The sequence below is a fragment of the Sitophilus oryzae genome, unplaced genomic scaffold (genome assembly GCF_002938485.1).
Source record: "Sitophilus oryzae breed Bouriz unplaced genomic scaffold, Soryzae_2.0 scaffold_555_pilon_pilon, whole genome shotgun sequence".
Taxonomy (NCBI): domain Eukaryota; kingdom Metazoa; phylum Arthropoda; class Insecta; order Coleoptera; family Curculionidae; genus Sitophilus; species Sitophilus oryzae.
In genome coordinates, this window is record NW_022147146.1 from 325,565 (window position 1) to 350,221 (window position 24,657).

At 31.4% G+C, this 24,657-nt stretch overlaps 3 protein-coding genes and 1 long non-coding RNA gene across 6 annotated transcripts; 2 read left to right on the forward strand and 2 right to left on the reverse strand.

The window, feature by feature from the left end:
- Positions 1 to 1,962: 1,962 nt before the first annotated feature.
- LOC115887194 lies at positions 1,963 to 2,529 on the reverse strand. The gene is made up of 2 exons (XR_004051029.1): positions 2,122 to 2,529; positions 1,963 to 2,065 (listed from the first exon to the last, which is right to left on the reverse strand). It is a non-coding gene; the product is annotated as an uncharacterized LOC115887194 (long non-coding RNA).
- Positions 2,530 to 6,740: 4,211 nt separating this feature from the next.
- LOC115887193 (cell cycle control protein 50A) lies at positions 6,741 to 23,778 on the forward strand. Of its 3 annotated transcripts, none has more exons than XM_030906546.1 (7): positions 6,741 to 6,839; positions 9,877 to 10,047; positions 20,706 to 21,010; positions 21,068 to 21,272; positions 21,332 to 21,691; positions 23,267 to 23,432; positions 23,488 to 23,778. In XM_030906546.1, exons 2-7 carry the CDS (start codon positions 9,996 to 9,998, stop codon positions 23,531 to 23,533), a joined length of 1,134 nt encoding a protein of 377 aa, XP_030762406.1. In that variant the 5' UTR covers positions 6,741 to 6,839; positions 9,877 to 9,995; the 3' UTR covers positions 23,534 to 23,778. The 3 variants fall into 3 exon arrangements, with proteins under 3 accessions (XP_030762406.1, XP_030762407.1, XP_030762405.1); XM_030906547.1 differs by lacking the exon at positions 6,741 to 6,839 and adding an exon at positions 6,879 to 6,897; XM_030906545.1 differs by lacking the exons at positions 6,741 to 6,839; positions 9,877 to 10,047 and adding an exon at positions 20,385 to 20,543.
- Positions 8,139 to 8,573, forward strand: LOC115887208. The gene has a single exon (XM_030906571.1). The coding sequence runs from the start codon at positions 8,139 to 8,141 to the stop codon at positions 8,571 to 8,573; it is 435 nt and encodes a 144-aa protein (XP_030762431.1).
- Positions 18,371 to 19,830, reverse strand: LOC115887192. Its single transcript, XM_030906544.1, has one exon. The coding sequence runs from the start codon at positions 19,807 to 19,809 to the stop codon at positions 18,445 to 18,447; it is 1,365 nt and encodes a 454-aa protein (XP_030762404.1). The 5' UTR covers positions 19,810 to 19,830; the 3' UTR covers positions 18,371 to 18,444.
- Positions 23,779 to 24,657: the final 879 nt, after the last annotated feature.

Consider the following 24,657-nt stretch of genomic DNA (forward strand, 5'->3'; position numbering starts at 1 on the left):
AAAAAAATTACTTCCAATTAATGAGGTAAAAAATCTAAAAGTCTTATGATAGTGCCTTAAAGCTTTATTTATGTTTTATTTTTATTTTATATTTTTAATTCTCTTTATATGATTACTTAGAACCTCATTTTAATATTGTGATTTTACTGTGTTGTTTTATTTATTTATTATGTAAAAATGTAAACGTATTTTAAATAATGTTATTTGTTAAATAAAATTGTAATAAAAATATGAGTTTTATTTTCGTATAATCTGTATCAAAATTATCTAATTTTCTAGTTTTTTTCTTTTTTCGTTCTATTATTTTTTGTTATATTTTTTCTCGACATTTTAGTGTTTCTCTAAGTTTTTCAATTTTTGTAAATGTCTCATGTGAAATTTTCAGTCCAAATAATTTTACTCCAAGTGCTTTTAGCGATTCGAATGAAATTTTTAGGGTAAAAGTTACTATACCGGGTGCGTCTCAAAAGTGGTTCACCTCTATAACTTTTTTTTAATTTGTCAGATAAAAAAACGAGATTTGGTATGTTAGTATATGACATAAATTAGGATTGATTGACGTATTCAATTGTTTTCGGTCACTTCCTCTTTCACCGGAAATGACTACAACTTTTGATTTTTAAATGGCACCCTCGGTATTTTTTTACTTTATTCGATAGAAAATGACACTTTCAATAGAATGACATATCATATGTCAACTTTTGACATTTTCGCTTAAAAAAATCGTATGGCTGCGTTAAAAACATTAACTTTTAATCAAGGAACTTTGAAAAAATAGATTTGATCATCTAATTTTTTTAGTGTCTTGTCCTAAGCAGTTAAAAAATGCCCAAATCGAGAATGGCTCATTAGAATATTTAGAAAACTCATTTTTTACGAATAATTTGTTACTACAACCTTGGTATTTTGAGTCAAATTGTCCTTATGAACCGCATGTTACAATTTCAAATAAACCATATGCAGAAATGTCAAAAGTTGACATATAATATGTCATTGTATTCAGAGTGTCATATTCTATCAAATAAAGTAAAAAAAAATACCGAGGGTGCCATTTAAAAATCAAAAGTTGTAGTCATTTCCGGCGAAACAGGAAGTGACCGAAAACAATTGAATACGCCAATCAATCCTAATTTATATCATATACTAAATCTCGTTTTTTTTATCTGAAAAAATAAAAAAGTTACTACTACAACCACTTTTGAGACGCACCCGTATGTGCGACATATTTTAATGTTAAAATTATATTTTTCTAAAACAAAAAGTGCGTGTATGACTTTGTTCTCTTGTTAGCAAAATTGTCTAGATCCATTCGTTGATATAAAAAATAAATCTTAATAATCACGTGAGGAATCTCCCCACGAGAGACGACACATGCTTTTTAAAACACCCTGTATGCGTATATAATATTTTCTAATGACTGACATGTGACTGACGTTGTCAATTAAATTGCCAAAAATCCGAAGACAGAAGAATGTCAAAATCTACAAACATAAAATCTTGTTCCGGTATTTGGAGATGTTCGAAGATATTAAGCAACGAACCAAGCTACAGATATACAAATGTACCGATATACAGTGTAGAAAATGCTTATAAACTCAACGGCGACGAAGATTCGTTTAAAAAAAGAGGCCTGGCTTTCGAGTCCGAGTATATAAGAAGAATTACGCAGGAACAAATAAACAAACTTAGGCAACGAATATCCCACGAGAAAAAACAGAAAATCAGGGAAGAGTTGGAAAAGCAGAAGGAGAAATTGGAACAGGAACTGAAGGATATCGACAGTAAAGGGAATAAATAGTTCAAAAAGTGCATGTTTTTTATATTTAAGAAAGTATAAAAATTTATTGAGTTATAATAGACAATGATTCTTTTATTTTTATATCTGGTAACTGTGGATTTACATGCAAAAAAAACCAACGAAACAATTTTTGGTCAAGCTTAAAATGTTCTTTTTTCTTCTTCTTTTTTTTTATGATGGCTCTGCTACAAGGCAACCGCCAGCTCAATTTGGGAGTGACCAAGATGTTGACTGGCTCTAAACCATATCAAGGCCACTGATTCTTATCTGAGTAAAATGTATAATGGGTAAATTTGAATATAACTAACTTCTATGAAGGTAACCTGTGACCTGTGACTGTAAGATGTTATTATTATTATTTATTAAATATATAAATGACGTGCTGAAAGGAAGATTATATCACACACAAAGGCACATAGGATAGAGGTCACACAAACAGACTGCATTCGGAAACTGAAACAAAAAGAAAATAAAAAATAGAAAGTTGAGCATTATAATTTAATTCTATTAGTGTTTAAAAATATCATAATAGTTTCTATTAATTTTTCACTTGGCTTAGACAAAACTGTAAATATTGATAGTGGAGTAGGAAAATTCATTTCAATAAATTTTTGATATAAATCCAAATTAAACAAAAAATTTATAGGACATTCTAAAAAGATATGATTTAGGTCTTCAACAGAGCCACACTCACAGAATGGATCTTCCTTCACTTTAATTTTATATAAATGGTTTTTGTTAAGCAATGGCCTGTACGCATGCTAATTAACGTTGTAATATGTCTTCTATCTATATACTGGAAATTTTTAGACCATTGTTTATCTGGGAAGATTGTTTGTATATTAAAATACACATGCTTTTTTCCTTCCATACGAGATTTCCAATTTTCTTTATAATTACACAAAATATCAGTTTTAATTGAATTAAAAATATCTATCGAATCCATCTCCATAGATTTCGGAATATTTAAATCTTTTCCAATATTAGCCAACAAATCTGCCTCTGTATTTCCCAAGATATTGGAATGACCTGGAATCCAGGCAATCCTGATGTCAAAACCATTAGAATTTGCTAAACAAATTAAACGTTTGGTTCTTAAGGTCCAATAATCAGCAGATGCTTTAAAGAGATTTTTACTAATTTTTTGAATTGAACTTTTGGAATCTGAAAAGATAATAACACTACGCAAGTTCTTTTTAATAGCAAACTTTACTGCATCATGAATAGCTATGGTTTCTGCCTTACAAATACTTAAAGAATCAGGTAGTCGCGAAGAAAATTTAAAATTTATATATGGAATATATATTCCAAATCCTGTTCTTTTATCTTTTTTAGATGCATCTGTAAAAATAAAAATATGAGAATTTTTAAAACGTTCAGATACTGACAAAAATTGTTCCTTAATAGAAAAATCATGTTTATTAATTTGACAATCAACTAATTTAATAGAATCATTCAAAATATTAGCTTAAAATGTTATTTTTTTAGCCCTATAGGCTTGGTGCATTCTCCGCTGGTGCTGCCACCATCGGAGAACATCGTAAACAACTAGCATATACAAATACACGGGTTTAAGTAGCGAGTATACGAAGAAGTATAATTTGTGGAAATTCTAAAAATAAAAATAAAAAAGTAAATATTTTAATATCTCAGAAGATCTAACTTGTATTATAATTTATTATTTCAGTTAAAAAAACTTTTTAGATGAGTTCACCTCATCTAAAAACAACATGTTATGGAAAGCACTGTTCATTAAAATGTTGTATCCTATATTATAGGGCTTGTTTCTCTCTACAATTTCCTGACTCACAATGTACCGTTTGTGTCCGGGAAGGGATCACAGATTCATAGTTGTCGATTTTCAAAAGAAATCAGTACATGTATATATAATTTCGAATATTTTTCATTTTTTTGATTTCATTGAAAGCACTGTTCATTAAAATGTTGTATCCTATGTTATAGGGCTTGTTTCTCTCTACAATTTCCTGACTCACAATGTACCGTTTGTGTCCGGGAAGGGATCACAGATTCATAGTTGTCGATTTTGAAAAGAAATCAGTACATGTATATTATTTCGTATATTTTTCATTTTATTGATTTTATGGAAAGCACTGTTCATTAAAATGTTGTATTCTATGTTATAGGGCTTGTTTCTCTCTACAATTTCCTATCTCACAATGTACCGTTTGTGTACATGTCAAATCAGTACATGTATATTTTTCATTTTATTGATTTTATGGAAAGCACTGTTCATTAAAATGTTGTATCGTATATTATAGGGATGTTTCTCTCTACAATTTCCTGACTCACAATGTACCGTTTGTGTCCGGGAAGGGATCACAGATTCATAGTTGTCGATTTTCAAAAGAAATCAGTACGTGTATATTATTTCGTATATTTTTCATTTTATTGATTTTATGGGAAGCACTGTTCATTAAAATGTTGTATCCTATGTTATAGGGCTTGTTTCTCTCTACAATTTCCTGACTCACAATGTACCGTTTGTGTCCGGGAAGGGATCACAGATTCATAGTTGTCGATTTTCAAAAGAAATCAGTACATGTATATATTAATTCGTATATTTTTCATTTTATTGATTTTATGGAAAGCACTGTTCATTAAAATGTTGTATCCTATGTTATAAGGCTTGTTTCTCTCTTTCAATCACCGGTTTTGCTATTGGAGCTATTTTGGCTATAACGAAATTTTTAAAGGTATATAATTATAATTTTAGAAGATGTTCATAAAACATTTAATCACTAGTTGATTAAAAAATGTATACCATTAATATTGCAAATTATATTTATCCTCTCATAGTATGTCTATTTAATTTTTGACTATGTAACTTTGTTTAAATTTATTAAACTTTGTTAAAATTTTATTAAACTTTGTTTACTCGCTTGTTTCATCGAACTGCTTGAATCCATTTTTGCTATTGATCAAATCGGTGTGAGAAACTATGAAGCTATAAAATGTTGTTTCAGGAGAGTTGAATATCCTGGAAAGTTGAGTTATTGAATGATATTGCACCTAACAACGCCTTAATTACGCTCTCCTTTACGCGTTAATATTTTTTGGGGCAATTTCATTAACATTTGAAATTGTCAAAACACAACGACGCCTAGTTCGAATTCTTGTTCACTTATTTTTTACCACCTGAAACAGCGTTACATCACACAAACCTCGTACTTCAGTTTATTATAGTCTCAATAACTGCACTAGTAAAAAACTAAAATACTTAAATATTGTGACAAAACCAGGATTTCAATATTATTTTAATGCGATCAACATGGCGGTGTGAACTATATTATATTGATAATTTCTGAGTTTTTGCCGTTGAAATTCGGTTTAAAAAGATGTGGCTTAGAGCTGAATCTGGCGAATACGGAGGATAACCTAGCAGTTCAAGCTGTAACTCTCGAATTTTCATCATGGGAATCGCAGAGGTGTATCTGTGTCTAGGTAAAATACGTCCTTCTGCAGATTTGGTGGTTTTAGAGGAATAAACCTGAAGCACTAAAAAGGTTGTTTTTTAAATTATCCTGGAAAAGTCCAAAAAATTTAAAATGTTCAATAACAGAGACAATCTGTATAATCTATACTAATATATAAAATCCTTAAGTGACTGACATACTGATTAATCACGATCCTGCTCAAAACACTCAACGTAAGAAGCTCAATTTTGGCATACAGGTTGATTCTAGGGTGTAGAGGTTCGATAAGAAGGGATTTTTCGAAATTCCAGTTCCAAGAGGATGAAACCACCCCTCAAATATTTCAATATTTTTTATTTAAAATACGGTCAAGTTTCCGAAAAAACGCTTAAACACGTATATTTTATTTTGTTTTTTTGCATATTTTAAGATTTTTTAAAAATGTATACAGGGTGTTTCGAAAAATCTGGTCATTGATTAATCACGATCCTGCTTAAAGCGCTTGACGTAAAAAGCTGATTTTTGGAAAACAGATTGACTTTAGGGTGTAGAGGTTCGATAAGAAGGGATTTTTCGAAACTCGAGTTTTAAGGGGTGAAACTATCCCTCAAATATTAAAATATTTTTTACTTAAAAACCGGTGAGCTTTTCGGAAAAACTCTTAAACACGTATATTTTATTTTGCTGTTTTACATATTTTAAGATTTTTTATAAATTTATACAGGGTGTTTCATATAATATGACCATCGAGTAATCACGATTCTGCTTAAACTGCTTGACGTTTAAAGCTGATTTTTGGCAAACGGATTGACTGTGGGGTGTAGAGGTTCGATAAGGAGGGGTTTCTCGAATCTCAAATTCCAAGAGGGTAAAAACGCCCCTCAAATATTACAATATTTGTTATTTAAAAAATGGTTAGTCTTTCGGGAAAACGCTTGGACAAGCATAATTTATTTGTTTTTTTTTTACATATTTTGTTGGGTAATTTCTAAACCACGATTCTGCTTAAACTGCTTGACGTAAAAAGCTTATTTTTGGCAAACGGATTTTTCGAAAGTCAAATTCCAGCGAGATGAAACTACCCCTCAAATATTACCAAGTTATATAATAATATCGCCATATTGTTTTTTCTTATGCTGACATAAATGCGAGAAAATTTTATCCAGTTTGTATGTTAATGGCAATTCTTGCTTTGCTTTATCATCACCATTACAAATGATTAATTCGACGCGAACGAAGTCGCTGGTACACGCTATTTAAAATTATACTTGTTGTTATCTAGTTGTTTTTCTACTGATTCAATATAGATGTACCTAAAAAAACGAGTTAGTCCTACCTATTAGTTTAGATATTATTCCTAGAAAAACATTTATATGGTCGAGATAAGGCTTAAGGTCATAAATTCAAAATCGACTTGGCATACCGCAAGGCTTTCCCCATCAAATTGATAAGGAAAATAACGTATTTCTATGTTATTTGCCAAAGTACCACCATATTAGTTTGTGTTATTGCACCGGACATAGAGCTGAAAACGTATCTAAATAAATTGTGAGTGTTTTTAGGGGTCGATACAAACTTTCAATTATTCATAAAACTTCTTTTTGCAGGTATGACTATTAGTATTGTTACTCATTACTGTTAACAATTTCTCGGTGATTCAATAAGGTAAAATCTGAGTATACCCCGCCAAATATATAAAATACAAAACGTTTAAAAAAAATCAGCCTTTTTAAAAAAAAATATTAAAAATATAAAATATGTACTGAAATTAAAACTATGCTAGGTGCTTGCTATAGTTCGTCTGTACTTACTTTATCATAAATATGGTTATCTTAAATCATACAGGGTATTCAAAATTCAATGCCGAAATTGCTAAAATATAAACTAACTTTTCGTCGTTTTGTTAAATGGAACATCCTGTATATTATTTTTTTTGTCAGATGAAGAAATACAAAATAAACTTTTTTAGTATATAAAGTGTTTTAAAATGTTTTCGGTTTCGCAAATATTTGTGATGTTATTATACAGGGTCGCTTTTATGTATGGAAACGGTCGATCATTAGATAAAATATAGGAGGTACCGCAAAAAGTTAAATACAAAAGTTATAGGATTTTTCACAAAGATGCCATCAAAAAGGTTTTAAAAATTTTAAGGATTGCTGAGTTTTTTGGAAAAAACTGATTTTTTTGAAAATCAATTTCATTTTTTCCTGTCGTTACTTTTTCGAAAATCAAAAAACTAATTGCACATTCTCATAGCCACTTTATTAGGGCTATCTGACAGTATTTTTAGATTTTCAAATTAGCTAATAATTTGTGAGATACAGAGGTCAACTTAATTTTTTTAAATACGGACCTGCATTTTTTATTTCAGATTTTGAAAGATTTGATTTTCAGGCTACAATATTTTATTTAATATGAACCTGTAAATGTAGTAAGAATATTATACATATATTTTTTACTTAGCCCCTAAATATATTATTAAAATACAACACTTGTGTTTTTTATTATAAAGAAAGGACAAACAGTATCAAAGGGATTCAGCATAAACAAAGGTCTTAAACAGGGCTGCTGTCTATCGCCCACACTGTTTAAAATCTATTTGGAACAAGCTCTGAAAACGTGGAAAAGGAGGTGTGAACAGATGGGGATACCATTAAAATTACCGAATATATTTATGGTATAGGTAGGGAAAAGATGAATTTTGTGCTTTTTAATTTACTAGCTCAAGACTACGAGGATCTGGAATATGACCCGCAAACTAATTGAAGAGTATAACAAGTGGGGGCTGGAGGTAAACCTTAAGAAGACGGAATATATGTGTATCGGCGGCGACACAACAGAACATAATCCTAGAACAGCAACAGCAAGAAATAAAACACTGCCAAAAATATAAATATCTTGACATGCACATTACCAACGATGGTAGCTTTGATGAAGAAATTAAGTGCAGAAACAACCAGGGAAGACAAGCAATTAGACAACTCAACAGTATTTTATGGGATAAGGCCGTATCAAAAGAAAACAAACACAAAATTTATAACAGCATAGTTAAAAGTATCATTAGTTATGGTAGTGAAGTATGGCCTTTGAAAGAAAGAAACCTTAAGTTACTCGAAGCTACAGAAATGGACTTTTGGAGGCGCGCGGCCGGAAAATCGAAACTGGATAGAGTTAGAAATGAAAGAATTCAGAACATCATAGGCGTTAAACACCGAATATCAGAAGACATCAAAATTAACCAACTCAGGTGGTACGGGCACGTACAAAGAATGGAAGAGAACAGAATCCCGAAAAAAATACTCAATTGGACACCACAAGGCAAACGCAGGGAGACCTAGACGGAGTTGGAGAGAAGGAATAGACGGGGACATCAGAACAAGAGGAATAGACGAAAACCTCTAGACAGACAGAGACCAATGGAGACTGGAAATCAGAAGACGTCGAAGAACGTTATAAACTGATTTGTATATATATTATAAATAAATCAACTTCAACAAACTAGTTTCTAATGTTCTGCATGTTAGAAAGGGTTACCAGTTACCACCCTCCTTATTGCACAAATTTATTTTTGCTCAATTTTATTTATGGCTCTTTGAACTTTCTTCTTATACTTTCGAATGCATTTTGTACTCTTTATTGTAAAAATTGAGATGAATTGATTTCACTTTTACAAACGACATCAAATAATGTAGCTCCTTGGCGATAGGTTCAGGAACCTCGCTGGACGTTATACTGATCTACCATTTCCACTCCATCTTCCGGGAAAATGATTTGATCGTTTATATTTATATTAATTATTTTATTGCATTTGATTTTCCGTATTCAATGTTTTACCCCACGTCATTGTTAAGTTTGAAAGCTTATCAACATTGTAACGATGAATAGATTGAATATTTAAAAAAAACAGAGCCGGACTTGAAATTAGTTTAAATAAATTGCGTTCAAATGTCAAAACAAAAAAAAATTAAATGTGGCATATCATTGTACTCACGAGACCGAGTTCTTTCAAAATCTGAAATAAAAAATGCAGGTCCGTATTTAAAAAAATTAAGTTTGCCTCTGTATTTCAAAAATTATGAGCTAATTTGAAAATTTAAAAATACTACCAGATAGCCCTAATAAAGTGGCTATGAGAATGTGCAATTAGTTTTTTGATTTTCTAAAAAGTAACGACAGGAAAAAATAAAATTGATTTTCAAAAAAATCAGATTTTTCCATAACACTCAGCAATCCTTGAAATTTTTAAAACTTTTTTGACGACATCTTGGTGAACATCCCAAAGCGCAACTTTGCCCCGATTTAACCATGTTCGTGTCTATTACGGTTACCGAGATACCAATGCTCGTACCTCGAATTTGTAGCACCCTGTATAACTAGAAAAAAAATTGCAAAAAACACTTTATGGTTAAAGAAAGTCCCAAACCGATAATATGCTCGATACAAGGAAGTAGAAAAAACTTTATTCATCGACATAATCGTTGGTTCTCTCTGTCCCTCCATGAATAGTTGATGAGAAGAAAATTTCAGCGCAATACTTACCTTTCGTAGGAAATATAATTGTTTTCCACATCGCGCCATCGACTCCACTACATATCGGTCAATCGAACTAATCCCAGTTGTTTGTTTTGTCGAATTTAATAGTGAGACCAGTCAGCTTATTGTCAAGGTCGTGCACGGGTCGTGGCCAGCGCTCGGTGCAAGGCTTTTCCGGCTTTTCCAGAGATTTCGGAACAGGATAGAACAGGTTCTGTGGAGTGGCGATGTGTTCCGCCAGATCTGGATGCGGTGGACGAAACGGGGGATGCGCTGGGTGTAAGTATAAGATTAGTAATATAGCAAGATAAAACACTAAATCACCACAATACACCAAAATTCTTTTACTGGACGCGCGTTTCGCTAACCATGTTAGCATCAGATCTACAGGGTGTTTAAAAAAACATGTGCCATCTCTCGTGGGGAGATTCCTCACGTAAAAATACGATTTATTTTTCATATCAACATAGGTCCGATTCTGCTTTGTTTCGTAGCTACAGGGTGTTAAAGTCTTAATATTTTTTCGATTTATTTTAATTTTCTTCCAAGTGCTTTTAGCGTTTCGAATAAAATTTTGAGGATAAAAGTTACTATAAATGCGACATATTTTGGAGCCAAAAAAGTGTCGATATATTCACCAGGGACGTGCATATGGGTTATCACTGGAATATTTTTCTAAAAAAATCATGTACGCCACTGACTTTTTTTTCCTTGATAGCGAAATAGTGTAAGCAGTTTAATGCCGATTAAAAGTTATTTCTTGATATTTTGTCGATTTCAGCTTCCTTGATGAAATAAACCAAATTTTATTAATTTGCCTTGATCCAAGTCTAATAGCAACCTTTAAAAAAATTTAATATCATTAACTTGCGAAAGTTTTAAATAAGTACTCATTGATTCCTCATCGAAAAATATGAAAAAATGTTCCTATAAACATGGGTATGGAAATGCATAACTTTAGAGTTACAAGGTGTTAAAACTTTTTAAAATTAGATTTCTTGTAATTATCTTAAATACCAGTATTTTTTATTTAAAATTGCTGTAGGTTGCGCTAATAGAAATAATAACTAATAGTAATAATATTTAATAATAAATTAGTTAAAATATATAATTTATTAATTTTATTTTTATATTAATTTTATTAATTGTTGTTAATAAAATTGCGTTTATCTCATCAAGGAGGCCGAATTCGACAAAATATCTAGAAATAATTTTTCGCTTTACACAATTTTGACATCAAAAGAAAAAAGTCAGTGGCGCACATGTTTTTTTTTTTTGAAAAATATTCCAGTGATAACCCATATGCACGTCCCTGATAAATTTATTGACATATTTTTAGCATGAAAATATGTAGCACTTATAGTAACTTTTACCATCCAAATTTAATTCGAATCACTAAAAATACTTGGAAGAAAATTATAATAAATCGAAAGATTATTAAGACTTTAACACCCTGTAGCTACGAAACAAAGCAGAATCGGACCTATGTTGATATAAAAAATAAATCATATTTTTACGTGAGGAATCTCCCCACGAGAGATGGCACATGCTTTTTGAAACACCTTGTATACTTGGAAAATTTGATAATCGTGAACCTTGTTTCTAAATATTCTAAAATTCTTGATTTTCTTGGGATTTAGGTTCGGAAAACAACGCTGATTAAGTTTTCATTTGGTTTTTCATTATCTTTATTTGGTTTTTAAGAGAAAAAACAAACGTTTCGGCTAACGTTATTAGCCTTCATCAGTGTTGTGTAATATTAAAAAAATAGTGTCGAATATAATCCAAAAAATTACATATATAAAATATTCACACCACACAACACATTTTTTTTACGTTTCTAACGTTTTCACGTTTCTTCTTCTTCTTCTTTTAGAAGGCGTATCGCCTGCTTAGTTCCAGTTTCCTCCTCGTCTAAGCAACTCTTGCGAGGTTGACTGCCAACTGTCTTGCCAACGTTTAGGTGGTCGTCCAGTAGGTCTTCTGCCATGGGGTACGTTGTTGCGAATTATTATGGTCATTCTGTCGGAGCCCATTCTATTGACATGCTGGTTCCATTCTCTTCTTCTCTGCCTTATCCATCTAACAACGTCGTTTGTTTGGCACTTTTCTCTTATGTCTACATTTCTCTGCCTGTCCCTCAATGTGTATCCAGTTATCATTCTTAAGGTCTTCATTTCAGTAGTTCGTAGGATTCTCTTTATTACTGATGTTTCAGCTCTGGTTTCCGCACCATGTCATCACTGGCCGTATGCAGGTTTTGTATGTTCTTGACTTACATTCTGTACTCAAATATTTGTTTTTCCATATGGGACATTTAAGATGTCCTGATATTGCGGCAGCTTTATTGGCTTGTTTCCTTACTTCTTCTTCCAGGAATCCTAAGCTTGTAATTTTGCATCCGAGGTATTCGAATGACATTATCTGATCAATAGTTTTGTTCTTTATTACCAATTTGCACCGTAGAGGCTCCTTTGTAATGGTCATGCATTTGGTCTTATTTGTGGAAATTTGCATGTTAAGTTTTTCTGCCTGTCTGTTAAAAGCTTGTAGCATTCTTTGGAGATCGTCCTCTGACTCTGCAATAAGTATTGCGTCATCGGCATAGCATAATATGTTTACTTTATGCATTCCCATTCGATATCCTAATCCAGTATTCTTGACGGTTTTTATTACTTGATCCATGATTGTGTTGAATAACAGAGGGCTGAGACTGTCGCCTTGGCGAATACCAGTTGTAGTTCGAAGATGCTGCGTTAAGGTAAAGTTTGTTCTTATTTGGGTTGTTGTGTTTGTGTTTAAGTCCTTGATAAGTTGTGTGAGTTCTTTCGAGACATTACTACTTTCCAAGATGGTGATGATGTCTTTTAGTTGGACTCTATCAAAGGCCTTTGTTAAATCTATAAAACATAGATAGGCTGGAGAGTTATATTCTAAGGATTTTTCAACTAGTTGCCTGAGTATGAATAGTGCATCGGTAGTTGATCGGTTTCTTCGGAATCCTTGTTGTTCCTCGCTTATTGGCACTATTGAGGAGATTTTGTCCGCAATGATCTTAGTCAGAAGTTTTAGCGAGGTGCTCAGTAATGTTATTCCTCTATAGTTTGCTGGGTCTGTTTTATCTCCCTTTTTAAAAATGGGTATTGTTATACTTTGTTTTCATTCTTCTGGTATTTTCTTATGTTGTAATATAATTTAAACAGTTTTGTGTATTCCTCTATGATAGCCGCGCCTGCGTTTTTTATTAGCTCGTTTGGTATTTTATCTTGATTAGGAGATTTTCTATTTTTAAGTTTCCTTATTGTCTCTTCTACTTGCTTGTAAGTGATTTGCGGATGATCTTCTGTATTATATCTTTGGCTTGTCTCTTGTGCTTCCATTGGTTCATCTGTTTCTGCGTATAAGTCTCTGAAATATTTTTCCCACGTATCTTCTGCAATTGTTCTTAGTTGTATTGTTTCATTTGTTCCCATTCTCGTTCCCAAACCCCTCAACATCTTCCAAATACGTTTTTGTGCTCCGTATATATCCGCCTCCATTTCGCTACTAAATCGCTGCCAATATTCTTCTTTAATTTCTCGTACTCTATTATTAGTCCTGTTCCTTATTTCGGTATAGATATTTCGGTTCTCCGGTGTTGGAGATTTCTTGTATTGTAAATATTTTCCCTTCTTTTCCCTTGTAATGTTCTTGACTTGTAATGTAAACCAAGGTTTAATGTTCGGTCTTCTATTGTGTGATACAGTACGTGTTCCTAAAGCTTCTTTAGCACCTTTGCCGATGTTTTCTTTCAGTTTGTTCCAAGCTGTGTTAGGAGTATCAAACTGTGCTATGGGGTTAAGAGTGACATGTGTTTGACGTGACAAATATTGACGTTACTTCAGAAATTTTTGAAAAAAATCGAAATAAAAATGAAACTTCTACACCCTGTATCTCTGAAACTAAGCATTTTAGGACATACATTTATACGAACTTTTTTACATAATTTTATCTGCAGAATATGCTACCAAAGTTTCCGGAATTATATTTTTTTAATGCATCAAAACCGAAAAAATTGACCAGATAGATATGAGTTCTTTCGAACAATATCGTAAAAATAATCCGGACGTATAAACCCTATCTGTCAGTTACCTACTCGGTTTTCCGTTTTAACTGACATACAAAACGTACGGTAAAACGTTAGGTGTATACAAAGCTTTACATTGTTTTTTCTTTACTCAAAGCGCATTGAAAAACGCATTTCAATCTTTAACTAGTTCCAGAAGCAACGAATCAATCATACGAATTACCAATTTAAAAACAAACGTTGATAAATGGTCATTATGCTCAAGATTTCACATTAGTGCGACAGTCTGACAGCTGCAGTTTCGTTTATTACATGAATTTAAAAATAATAAGTCTCAATTACAAACAATTGTATCGCAAATAGTAATTTTACTTACAATTTTTCATACATATACAGAAGGCAAGGAAATTAAGAACGTATATACAGGGTGGTCCGAACTATTCAAACATGCAGATAAAAATAACTACAAAAGTTCCTATAAATGTATGTCCTAAAATGCTTAATTTCGGAGATACAGGGTGTAGAAATTTCATTTTTATTTCGATTTTTTCCAAATAATTTCAGAAGTAACTTCAATATTTGGATCAAAATTGATGTCTAGGAGTTTTTTGACATGAGAAATTTATTGTCAAAAAATAAACACGTTGAATAGATAGTTATTTGACTAAAATAATAAATTTGAAACATTTTTATTTTTTTAAATTAATCATAAATTTTTCTGCGAAAAAATAATGATAAAACAGTTTCTGTTGAACTTTTGGCACAAAAACATTTCAAATTTATGATTTCAGTCTAATAACTATTTAGTCAACGTGTTTAATTTCTGTCAATGATGACAGGTATTGGTAATTTCGATTCCAAATATCTCGAGAACCATTACTCGTAGCGATTTTTACCAAGAGACTTTTTTTACGTAAAAAAAGTCGTAAATGTATATTTTTTCGTCAGTAGTTTTATACAGGTACGAACGAAAAGTTATTAATCTTCAAACCAGTTAAAAATATGTAAGTGGCACCCTCTACACGCAGGAGTCATATTGACATCAAAATCAAATTTCTCATGTCAAAAAACTCCCAAACACCAATTTTTATCCAAATATTGACGTTACTTCCGAAATTATTGGGAAAAAATCGAAATAAAAATGCAAATTCTACACCCTGTATCTCCGAAACTAACCATTTTAGGACATACTTTATACGAACTTTTTTACTTATTTTTATCTGCAGAATATGCTGCCGAAGTTTCCGGAATACAGTTCGGACCACCCTGTATAAGAAAGGAAGAATTGGAAGTCACAAAATTGCAAAAAAAAGTCACCTGGATATTCTTGAGCGAGGATATTTCCTATTTTTTTTTTTTCATTTTGAAGGAAATATTTCAAGAATCTGACAATTTCCACAAGCCTTCTAAACAATTTTCACAAGCTTCCTTCTTCTTTCCTTCTTATGACAATTTGCTTTTTTTTTGCTTTCTTTCCTTCTTCTGACAATTTCCACAAGCCATTCTAAAACCATCAATAAAGTGTGGTATTTGAAAAAAATCTGCCATGAGTTTTGGTGGCGTCCAAATCCTCAGTCTTTTGAATAGAAGGTTCTTTAGGGTTCACTTAACATCCCTTTTGAAAATCTGGCGCTCTCGAACATTTTTTTATCCCTTCGTATGGCCACAATCACCATGCAAACTGCCAGATTAATATTAAACCCGTAGGGCGCATACACTATTAATTTCTGAAACGCACAAGCATTTCTTTGTGACTTTTTTACATTTTCGAAAACCTGTACAAGCTTCCCTCTTACTTACTTACTGCCATTACTCGCTGACGAGTATTTGACACGCTTCACAAGATGGTTACTTACGTAAGGCATTTTCTTTCATGAGCTTTTCAGTGACTGAAAAGCCCGATACGTGATGTTATCTGCCTGCCGCACTCCGGACATTCAAAAATCTCATTGCTTTTTTGCCTCTTTTCTTTTTGGTTTGGCGTTTTTAACTGAGTTTACAATTTTTCTCCATTTTGTTTTCATGGAAAATATCCTTGTACCTTTTGAGTTGTCCACCCGGTTTCCTCTTACCCTATACAAGCTCACCGTAAATAAGAGATTTCGGTAGGCGGTTTTCTTGCATCCTGCATACGTGACCAGCCCATCTTAACCAGGATTTAGTAATCCTGACTTCAGTGCTCTCACAGCTAGATTTTTCAAGGACCGATACAATTATCTAAGGTGCCTCAGTTGCAATTTGTTTAATGCGTTCACGGCACCCAGGTTTCGCTTCGATATAAAATGGTGTGGATTATTATTGCTCGGTACACTGCAAGTACCGTTTTTGTGCTCAAGTCATGATTATAGAAAACCCTGTCTTTTAATTTCCAAAATGCTCTTGAGGCGCTGCTAATTCTGTGCTGAATTTCAGAGTCGTTATTGGCCTTTTCTGAAATCAAACTGCCGTGGTAATTGAATTCCGCTACATAATCCAAGAGTTCTTCTCCGATTTTTAGAGCATTGTTATGATTTTCCGGGGGAATGCATATAATTTTAGTTTTTTTTAAACATTTTTGCCACTTTCCGCTATTTTGTTATATTTTTTTACACACAATACGAAACTTCCTTGTTTAGCTATATCAAGGTGAACTTATAACAACTGACCTTCATTTGAAGAATGAGAAAAAAAGATCAATTCATGTTATAACATCAGTAGAAAATTGTACCCACTCACTGTTATTTTGATTTTATAACAATAATCGCTTTAATTAAATAAAAATAGGTATTTACGGTTAAAAATAAGAACAAATATAGAATTTTAGTTAATTTGTGTTAGAGTAAACTAAATTTTTCTCAAATTCCTCAATAGCAAATGGTGCTAAATGAATTACAACAAATTTTGATTAGCGGTAAATATTTCAGTTTGGTGAATAATATAATAGTATTTTAGTTTGAGAAAGATTTGCTATAGTTCGGGACGCGTATAGATAGAAGAATAAGATAAGATTCTAAAATTTAAGTATATTTTGTCCGGTTTTTCTTAAATGTGTGTCAAAATCTCTATGGATTATTTTTGTGAAAGCATTATTGATGGCTGTAAGTCAATTGCTCTAAAACTATAATATAATAACTTATCTACCTAATCAATAATGAGATAATACCTACTAATTTACAGTTAATTGATTTAAACAAAACGTATCAGTGTATTTTTTACAGCAAAAATGTGTTTCTTGATTTTACCCATTTTCATTTTATTTGAAATAATAGTCCAAATTCTATACCGGGTGCGTCTCAAAAGTGGCTAACTTTTTTTATTTTTTCAGATAAAAAAAAAACGAAATTTGGTATTTAAGTAGATGACATAATTAATTAGGATTGATTGGCGTATTCATCAAAAATCAAATTGTTTGATTTTTAAATGGCACACTCGGTATTTTTTTACTTTATTCGATAATAAATAATACTCTGAATATGATGACATATATCATATGTCAACTTCTGATATTTTTGCTTAAAACAAAACTATATTTTAAATTTCAATCTAGAGTTCCATGGCTGTGTTAAAAACACTAATTTTTAATCAAGGAGCCTTGGAAAAATAGATTTCATCGTCTAATGTTTTTAGCGTCTTGTCTTGGATTAAAAGATGCCCAAATCGTATTTTTAATCATATCTCAATTTTTTCAAATGGAACGAGGGTGGCTCATTAGCTTATTTGGAAAAAGCATTTTTTACGAATAATTTGGTACCACACATTGGTATTTCGAGTCAAATTGTTTTTATGAATGTTGTAATTTCAAATAAACCATAAATATTGGGAGATTTCAATAGTTGACATATGATATCTCATTCTTTTGAGGGTGTATTTTCTATCGAAAAAAGTAGGGTAATCCACTTTTGAGACGTACCCGGTATATTAAAAACTGGTGAAGGGCAAATGCAAGAGCAAGATCAAGACTCACTTGGTCTTGGTATTGCTGTAAGACTCTTGCAAGTCTTGAACTTTTTTAATAAATTTTTACTAGAGGCACTTTCTATATAAAAAAATCTTTAAATAAATAGTATTTTAAGTAACTTAATGTAAATGAAACTTATTAAAAGGAAAGAAATAATATTTGTCTAATAAAAATTGTTATTTTTTAATATACAGAATGAGTCCTAAATCAATGCAAATAGTTTTAGGGATATATTTCGACCCCAGAAACACGTCTATGAGTTTTTTCGCGATTTTTTTTAATTTTTAGTTAAAAGACATACCCAATATCTTGATAATATGACAATATAAATTGTAGATTAAATTTACAAAAAAGAAAATTAAAAAAAGATCCAATTTAAGCAAAACATTTTTTGGAGAATTTTCAAAATAAAATAACCAGGTTATTTTTAACTTAGTATGTATTATATTAAATCAGTATTTACAATAAATTAAAACAATAATTTTGAGCAAATAAATAATTTGGTATATCATATTTATATAGGTATGTGAATGATTCAAAAACATGAGTGCCTTATAACCAATATAGACAATTTTCGGCTACCCTGTATATAAAACAGCTATAAATAAATTAAACATAAACAAAATTAAGTATTGATTAATTGAAAAAACTTAACTGTTAATCTTCTAATACTTTATTTATTTACAAATATTATATTTGTCTTTAATCGAATACTAAACCAAACACTTAAATACTCCAAAATAAAACAAATAACACTGAAAATATACCCGCATATCAGAAAATAGAATATCCCTGTTAGTTTTTCCATATCTATTTTTCTGTGAACCATTCCCTCCATATAAATCTCTTTAAAATTCTTCATATACCGATAATTTGACTTCCTTATCGTCATAGACTCCCAGAAACTTAGCAATCCGTTGGAAAAATATAAATTTATCTTCCTGTTGAAGTGTTTCTTCAGTGGGGAATGTTTGGGAAAAGCTATAGAGCTGTAAAACCAAGCCAAACACCCTGGTAAGAGTCTCAAACGTGTTTTACCTTGATCATCCAATTCTTCAGACCCTACCACCATCGATCTTGAAGTCATCTTCACCAACAACCCGTATTTTCCAGTCAAAACATGTTTATTCATCGATATTCTGTCAGAACTTTGTCTAAAATTCTTCGCTATAGTTGTACAAAGTGGATCTTTAGTTTGTTCAAACCATAACTGTATATCGTTCCTTGGTTCTTCCCATTTAATACCTTTTTCGATCATATCCTCGAAGTTTCTTACGTAGTTTTGTAAAAATCGGGGAAAATTTAGTTGTGTGGTCAATTCAGCGGAATAATATGAGAAAATGAGCCCCAAAAAAACGAATGAAGATATTAGATAAACCTCTTTACTAAGAAAATTAGGTAAACCAATAAAATTTTTGTATAAAACAACCAAAAGTGTGAAAATCACAAGAAAAACTACCCAAAGATTGTCTTGAAAGGGTTGAAACAAGAATAAAGAGCTTTTTAGCAGGTCCGGCTTCAAAACAAGAAAAGTCAAACACGTGGGAAACATGCGAAAAGAGTAATCCAAGTTTCTTTCCATTAGAGCTCTTTGCCATATGAAACAAACTCCAATATCAGCTTTTTTGAGTTTAATTCTTTCTATAACTTCCAAGAAATGATTTACTCTAACGCTTGTATTTTTGTTTTCGATTATTTTGTATTCTACTGGCCAACTTTTGGTGAAATCCTTCAAAAATTCGTATTCTACGCCTCCAAAAACGTTGTTTTTTGATATTTCCACAAAAGGAGGGCAATCAAACGTACTCACGATGATATTTCTTCCAGTGTACTTGAAAAAATCTTGAGGCTCCCATTTTTGAGGTAAAAGTTCGTGTTTCGAAAGATTTTTTGTTAAAGTTTGCGATTTATTTATCAATAGATAGGTTACTTGAGCAGGTGTGCTTTGTAAATCGATCATAACCAAATCTAAGCCTCGCTCATAAATTAATCTATTATTCAAACTTTCGATCTTATAACCTTTTCTCGAAAAAATCATTATTCTTTTATGAGGTTCCAATCTATAGCTCGCGTCTAGTGAGCTAGGTAAATCTGTGTCAAAAACATAAATGTCACAGTACGTAAAAGAAGTAACAGAGAAATTCACATTTTTAAGGGGTATATTATTTCGGAAACACATTACTGGAATATCGTTATATTCACCGTGATAACACACGTGATAAAAATGTTTTAAGTTAGTTTTTAACATTTTCTCTATAACTTTACTTCGTATTTTCAATGAAAAACACAAGGTAACTAGGAAAATGATTGAAACCAAAGAGCTCTTCATGGCTACTAAATATTTTTTTTATATTTATCTTCAGTTTTATTTCAATCCAAGAATTAAACCTATTCCAAACACTCTATATTGCAAACAAAACAATCATTTGGATAACGAACTTACGTAAAATCCTTAAAAGCTTCATAATGGCCAATTCATTAATAATCGTAAAACTTACCTTTATATTTTTCCAAAGAGCGCTTATTTAAATGTGGCGCCTGACAAATTGATTTCAAATTATCTTGTTTTCCTCCAATCAGAACGAAGGTCCTTTGACAATCTTAAATCTGACACTTGACGCATCATTAAAAAAATTTTGACAGCTGGGAATTTTTTTTTTTTTTCGTAAACAGTACCAGATTGCGATAAAATACGGAAAATATAAATTAAATAACCCGAAATGTCCTTATCCGGTGAAGGTTCTACGAACGGAACCACGAAAAAACCGTCTGGTAAGCCATTTTACCAACAGTCTCAATAAATTAAAGTTTCATTTGTTTTGATAAACACTCCCATATGAATCCACCTTTTTATCGATGTTTCCTTAATACAGCCAAGAAGATATAAGTGACGTTCTTTATATTAAACGTGAAATTTCTTATATTCTTTTTTAGATAGTGCATTCAAGCAACAAAAACTTCCTGCATGGCAACCTATACTAACTGCTGGTACAGTTTTACCTACGTTTTTCGTTATTGGAATTGCATTTATTCCTGTTGGAATCAGCCTGTTATATTTCTCAGATGAAGTTAAGGAATTCGTGCTTGATTACACCCATTGTAACCAGACCCTACCAAATGAAGCCAGCGAAACCAGTGACTGGTCTATCACAAATCAGACTTGTATAAGTGTTCTACAAAATAAACCCAACGATACCTGTATTTGTAGAGAAAAGATAACTCTTAAAGAAGATTTTCAGGTATTTACTGTTATATTTATCATTTTATAAGTATTGTTGTATTATAAATCTTTATAGGGTAGTGTCTATATGTATTATGGTTTAACAAACTTTTACCAGAACCATAGAAGATATGTAAAATCTAGAGACGATAATCAGTTGTTAGGGAATTTACGTAATGATCCTTCTCATGAGTGCATGCCATTTGATTATACTGTGGACGAGAATAAAACAAAAAGGCCCATCGCTCCATGTGGAGCTATAGCAAACTCTATGTTCAGCGGTTTGTGGTTTTATACAACAACATTAAACAATAACTTTCATAAAAAAATATTGTTTTAGATGTCCTGAACCTTTATTCAAGTATAAACGACAACAACGATTGGCAACAAGTTGACCTACTCAACACAGGTATAGCGTGGGATTCAGATAAAAATATCAAGTTCCGTAACCCACCAGGAAACTTAACTGATATGATAATTTCTTATGGTTATGCTAAGCCGAAAGCCTGGAGAAAGGCGTTGTATGAACTGGATCCCAGTAATCCAGATAATAATGGATTCCAGAATGAAGATTTTATCGTTTGGATGCGTACAGCGGCTCTGCCTAATTTTAGGAAACTGTACAGAAGGGTTAATCATGCCAAGGAAGGGTTCAGGGATGGCTTGAAGAAAGGGGAATATTTGCTGACTATTGAATATAGTAAGTAGGTACATAGATTTATTTTTGGTAATTATTGGGAAAACTGGAAATCGTCCGATTTTCACCAAAATTGGTATACACCCTATTTTGAGTTCGTAGATTACGAATCTGAACTTTTTTCTTGGCGATCTCTTGCCGTTTTTCAGAAAAACGGAAAATTATTTCAACATTGAATTTTTCTTTATTTCGGCCCTATAAAGTAATAATTTCACTATATCTTCATTATATTATAGTTTATCTAAAAGCCACACTTGATTGAGGATAGGAAAATGTCCAAAATTTTACTGAAAAACACTTTTCATAATTATATAATAGAGATGGGAAAGAATCGATTTCAAAAATCAATTAATCGATTTTTGCGTGAGTATCGAAAAATCGATATTTTTTAATTTTTTAATCGAGTAATCGGTAATTCGATTTTATTCCTCTACTATAAAGAAAGTAATAAGTAAATTGTTGCAAAATTAAAAAATTCCCTTTACAAATATTTAGATACAGTACGTCTGTCCGTTCTGTAGCTACGGACGTTGTCATATCTTCTATTTTTTCGGGTGATTAGGGATTTTAAATAAATTATAATACCTATTATGGGATCTGACAATAGTTAAGTATACCTACCTATATCCACAAAGTTACGCGGAAGAGTTTTGATTGCATTAGTTACAACTTCTATACGGAGGGTGTTAATCTTTTGTTGCTATATTATACTAAAAAAAGATTAACCCCCTCCGCAAAGAAGTTATATAAAGACTATTTATAACAACGAAGTTGCACGAAAGAGTTTTGATTACATTGGTTTTAACCTCTTTGCGGAGGGGGTTAATCTTTTTTTGATATAATATAACAACAAAAGATTAACACCCTCCGCATGGAAGTTGTAACCAATGCAATCAAAACTCTTTCGTGTAACTTCGTGGTTATAAATAGTCAGATCTCGTTGGTAAAATAGCAGTTATGGGAAGGAGCCGTTCTTCTGGCGGCCGCCTTTCGTAATCCCAGAATGAGCGAAAAAAACACGCTGAATTTAGGTATTAACATTGGCAACGTTGCTTTAAATGCCAGAAACACGTAACCCAACATTTTCAGATTGTTTACAAATTTATTTTAGCAAATTTTCTTCTATATGCATAGAATTAGTTAAAAAAGTAACAGAAAATAGCAAAAACATCATTGTTTATTCAATACCTAACAAAATATATGCTAGAAAACCTTAAAAATATGAGAAATTAAGAAAAATTCGATGTTGAAATAATTTTTCGTTCTTCTGAAAAACGGTAAGAGACCGCCAGAAAAAAAGTTCAGATTCGTAATCTACGACTTCAAAATAGAGTGAGTGTATACCAATTTTGGTGAAAATCGGGCGATTTCCAGTTTTCCCAATAATTACCTAATTTTTTATTTATTTTGTTATAATTTAAAATCGTTTTTAAAAAAACATATTTTTTTATGGTTTAAAAGTTTTTATTTGTTTAAAACCAATAATACCGCTTGTTTTTAACTACATAGTGTAGATGGCATTCAAAACAGATGTTTTAAAAACAAAATAACCCTATTTAAAATATTCTTTTCATATAGATTACGATGTGAGTACCTTTGATGGTAAAAAACAAATGATTCTGAGCACTACCTCGCTACTGGGTGGCAAAAATCCGTTCTTGGGCATAGCATACATAGTGGTTGGAGTGCTATGTTTATTACTGGGCATAGCTTTGTTGCTAATCCATATAAAATGTGGCAGGGGGTAAGTGACACTGTTTTTTTTTTGTGAATTCTTTAAATTAACATCTATATTTTAGTACTAGTGAAATGATCAATGTGAATCCAAGAACACCATATCAGTAGATTTGAGGTACCAAAAAAAAATAGAGCTTGTGATTTTGCACTGTTTAGTATAATAGTACCGATATGAACATTGTTTTTTTTTAGTGAGATATATTACTAAGTGTTTAGGTCATAGTTTATAGTTCTTAAGCACTATAATCTTAGCCAAAGTATGTTTTATACATTTTTTTCTTTTTTACAGTATTTATCTTTCTATAACAAAGATTTTGTTGGTTTATGAACAATAATAATTAGAAGAAGTGCCACTGTGTTTATTTTTTAAAAAATGACTGTTTTTTATTGGATTATTTTTCTATCACAGCACCATAAAGTGACCTTTTAGATTATAACTATTAGAAATTGCATAATTTTAAATTAAAGTATTTAAAAATCTTATAGAGGATAAAATGTACAGGGTGTCCCATTTCTGTGTGTTTTACGGGGTTTCTCATTTAAGAGTAGAGATACAAAGATGCGGTTTTTACATTACTAAAGCAAAGACTAAAGATGCTACTAACCAGCGGCGTAGCATGGCGTCAATACAAGGGGATGTATTAAATAACTGCAATTAACATTTTACCAACACAATAAAGTTTTTTTCTTTTTTTTATTAAAGTCTTTAATTTTGAAGTTACAAAAAATGTAACAGGTTAAAAAAATAATCAAACCGATTTAAAAAAAGAACCAAATTTAGGTAAAAAACAAGCAATTTTAAATTTAAAAATTAACCCATTAGTGCATAATGTATCTTTTAATGGACACATGTATATTTGGTTGTCAGCATAATACTATCGATACAAATACGGATATTTTGTGCTTGTTGGGTAGATGGAATCTATAAAAAGTCGTGTTAAGCAGTATGCCATAAACATCCATATGATAAGTGCTGCTTTATTAAAAATGGATCCCGATTTATACACCACACGACACAGCGGGTATGTTTTATGTTTTTTTTAATAAATTATATTTCTTATGTTGTTATAAAGTCGAATATAGTATTTTATGTATAGTTAGAATAGTTCTACGTTTTCACAGTTATTTATGTTTTTTATAAGTTTATCAAAATCTTATTTTTTTGTGTGATCCATTATAATGGACGCTATGCGTACTGGTACATGTAGCAAAACAAAATAAAAAAATATGTA

Excerpts from the sequence above, each read along its gene's own strand:
- LOC115887208 (XM_030906571.1), top strand. The coding sequence starts at position 8,139 with ATGCACATTACCAACGATGGTAGCTTTGATGAAGAAATTAAGTGCAGA.
- LOC115887193 (XM_030906546.1), top strand. The coding sequence starts at position 9,996 with ATGTGTTCCGCCAGATCTGGATGCGGTGGACGAAACGGGGGATGCGCT. Across the intron at positions 21,011-21,067 it reads CTCTTAAAGAAGATTTTCAG|GGTAGTGTCTATATGTATTA; the intron begins GTATTTACTGTT and ends AAATCTTTATAG. Across the intron at positions 23,433-23,487 it reads CATATAAAATGTGGCAGGGG|TACTAGTGAAATGATCAATG; the intron begins GTAAGTGACACT and ends TCTATATTTTAG.
- LOC115887192 (XM_030906544.1), bottom strand. The coding sequence starts at position 19,809 with ATGATTTTTTCGAGAAAAGGTTATAAGATCGAAAGTTTGAATAATAGA.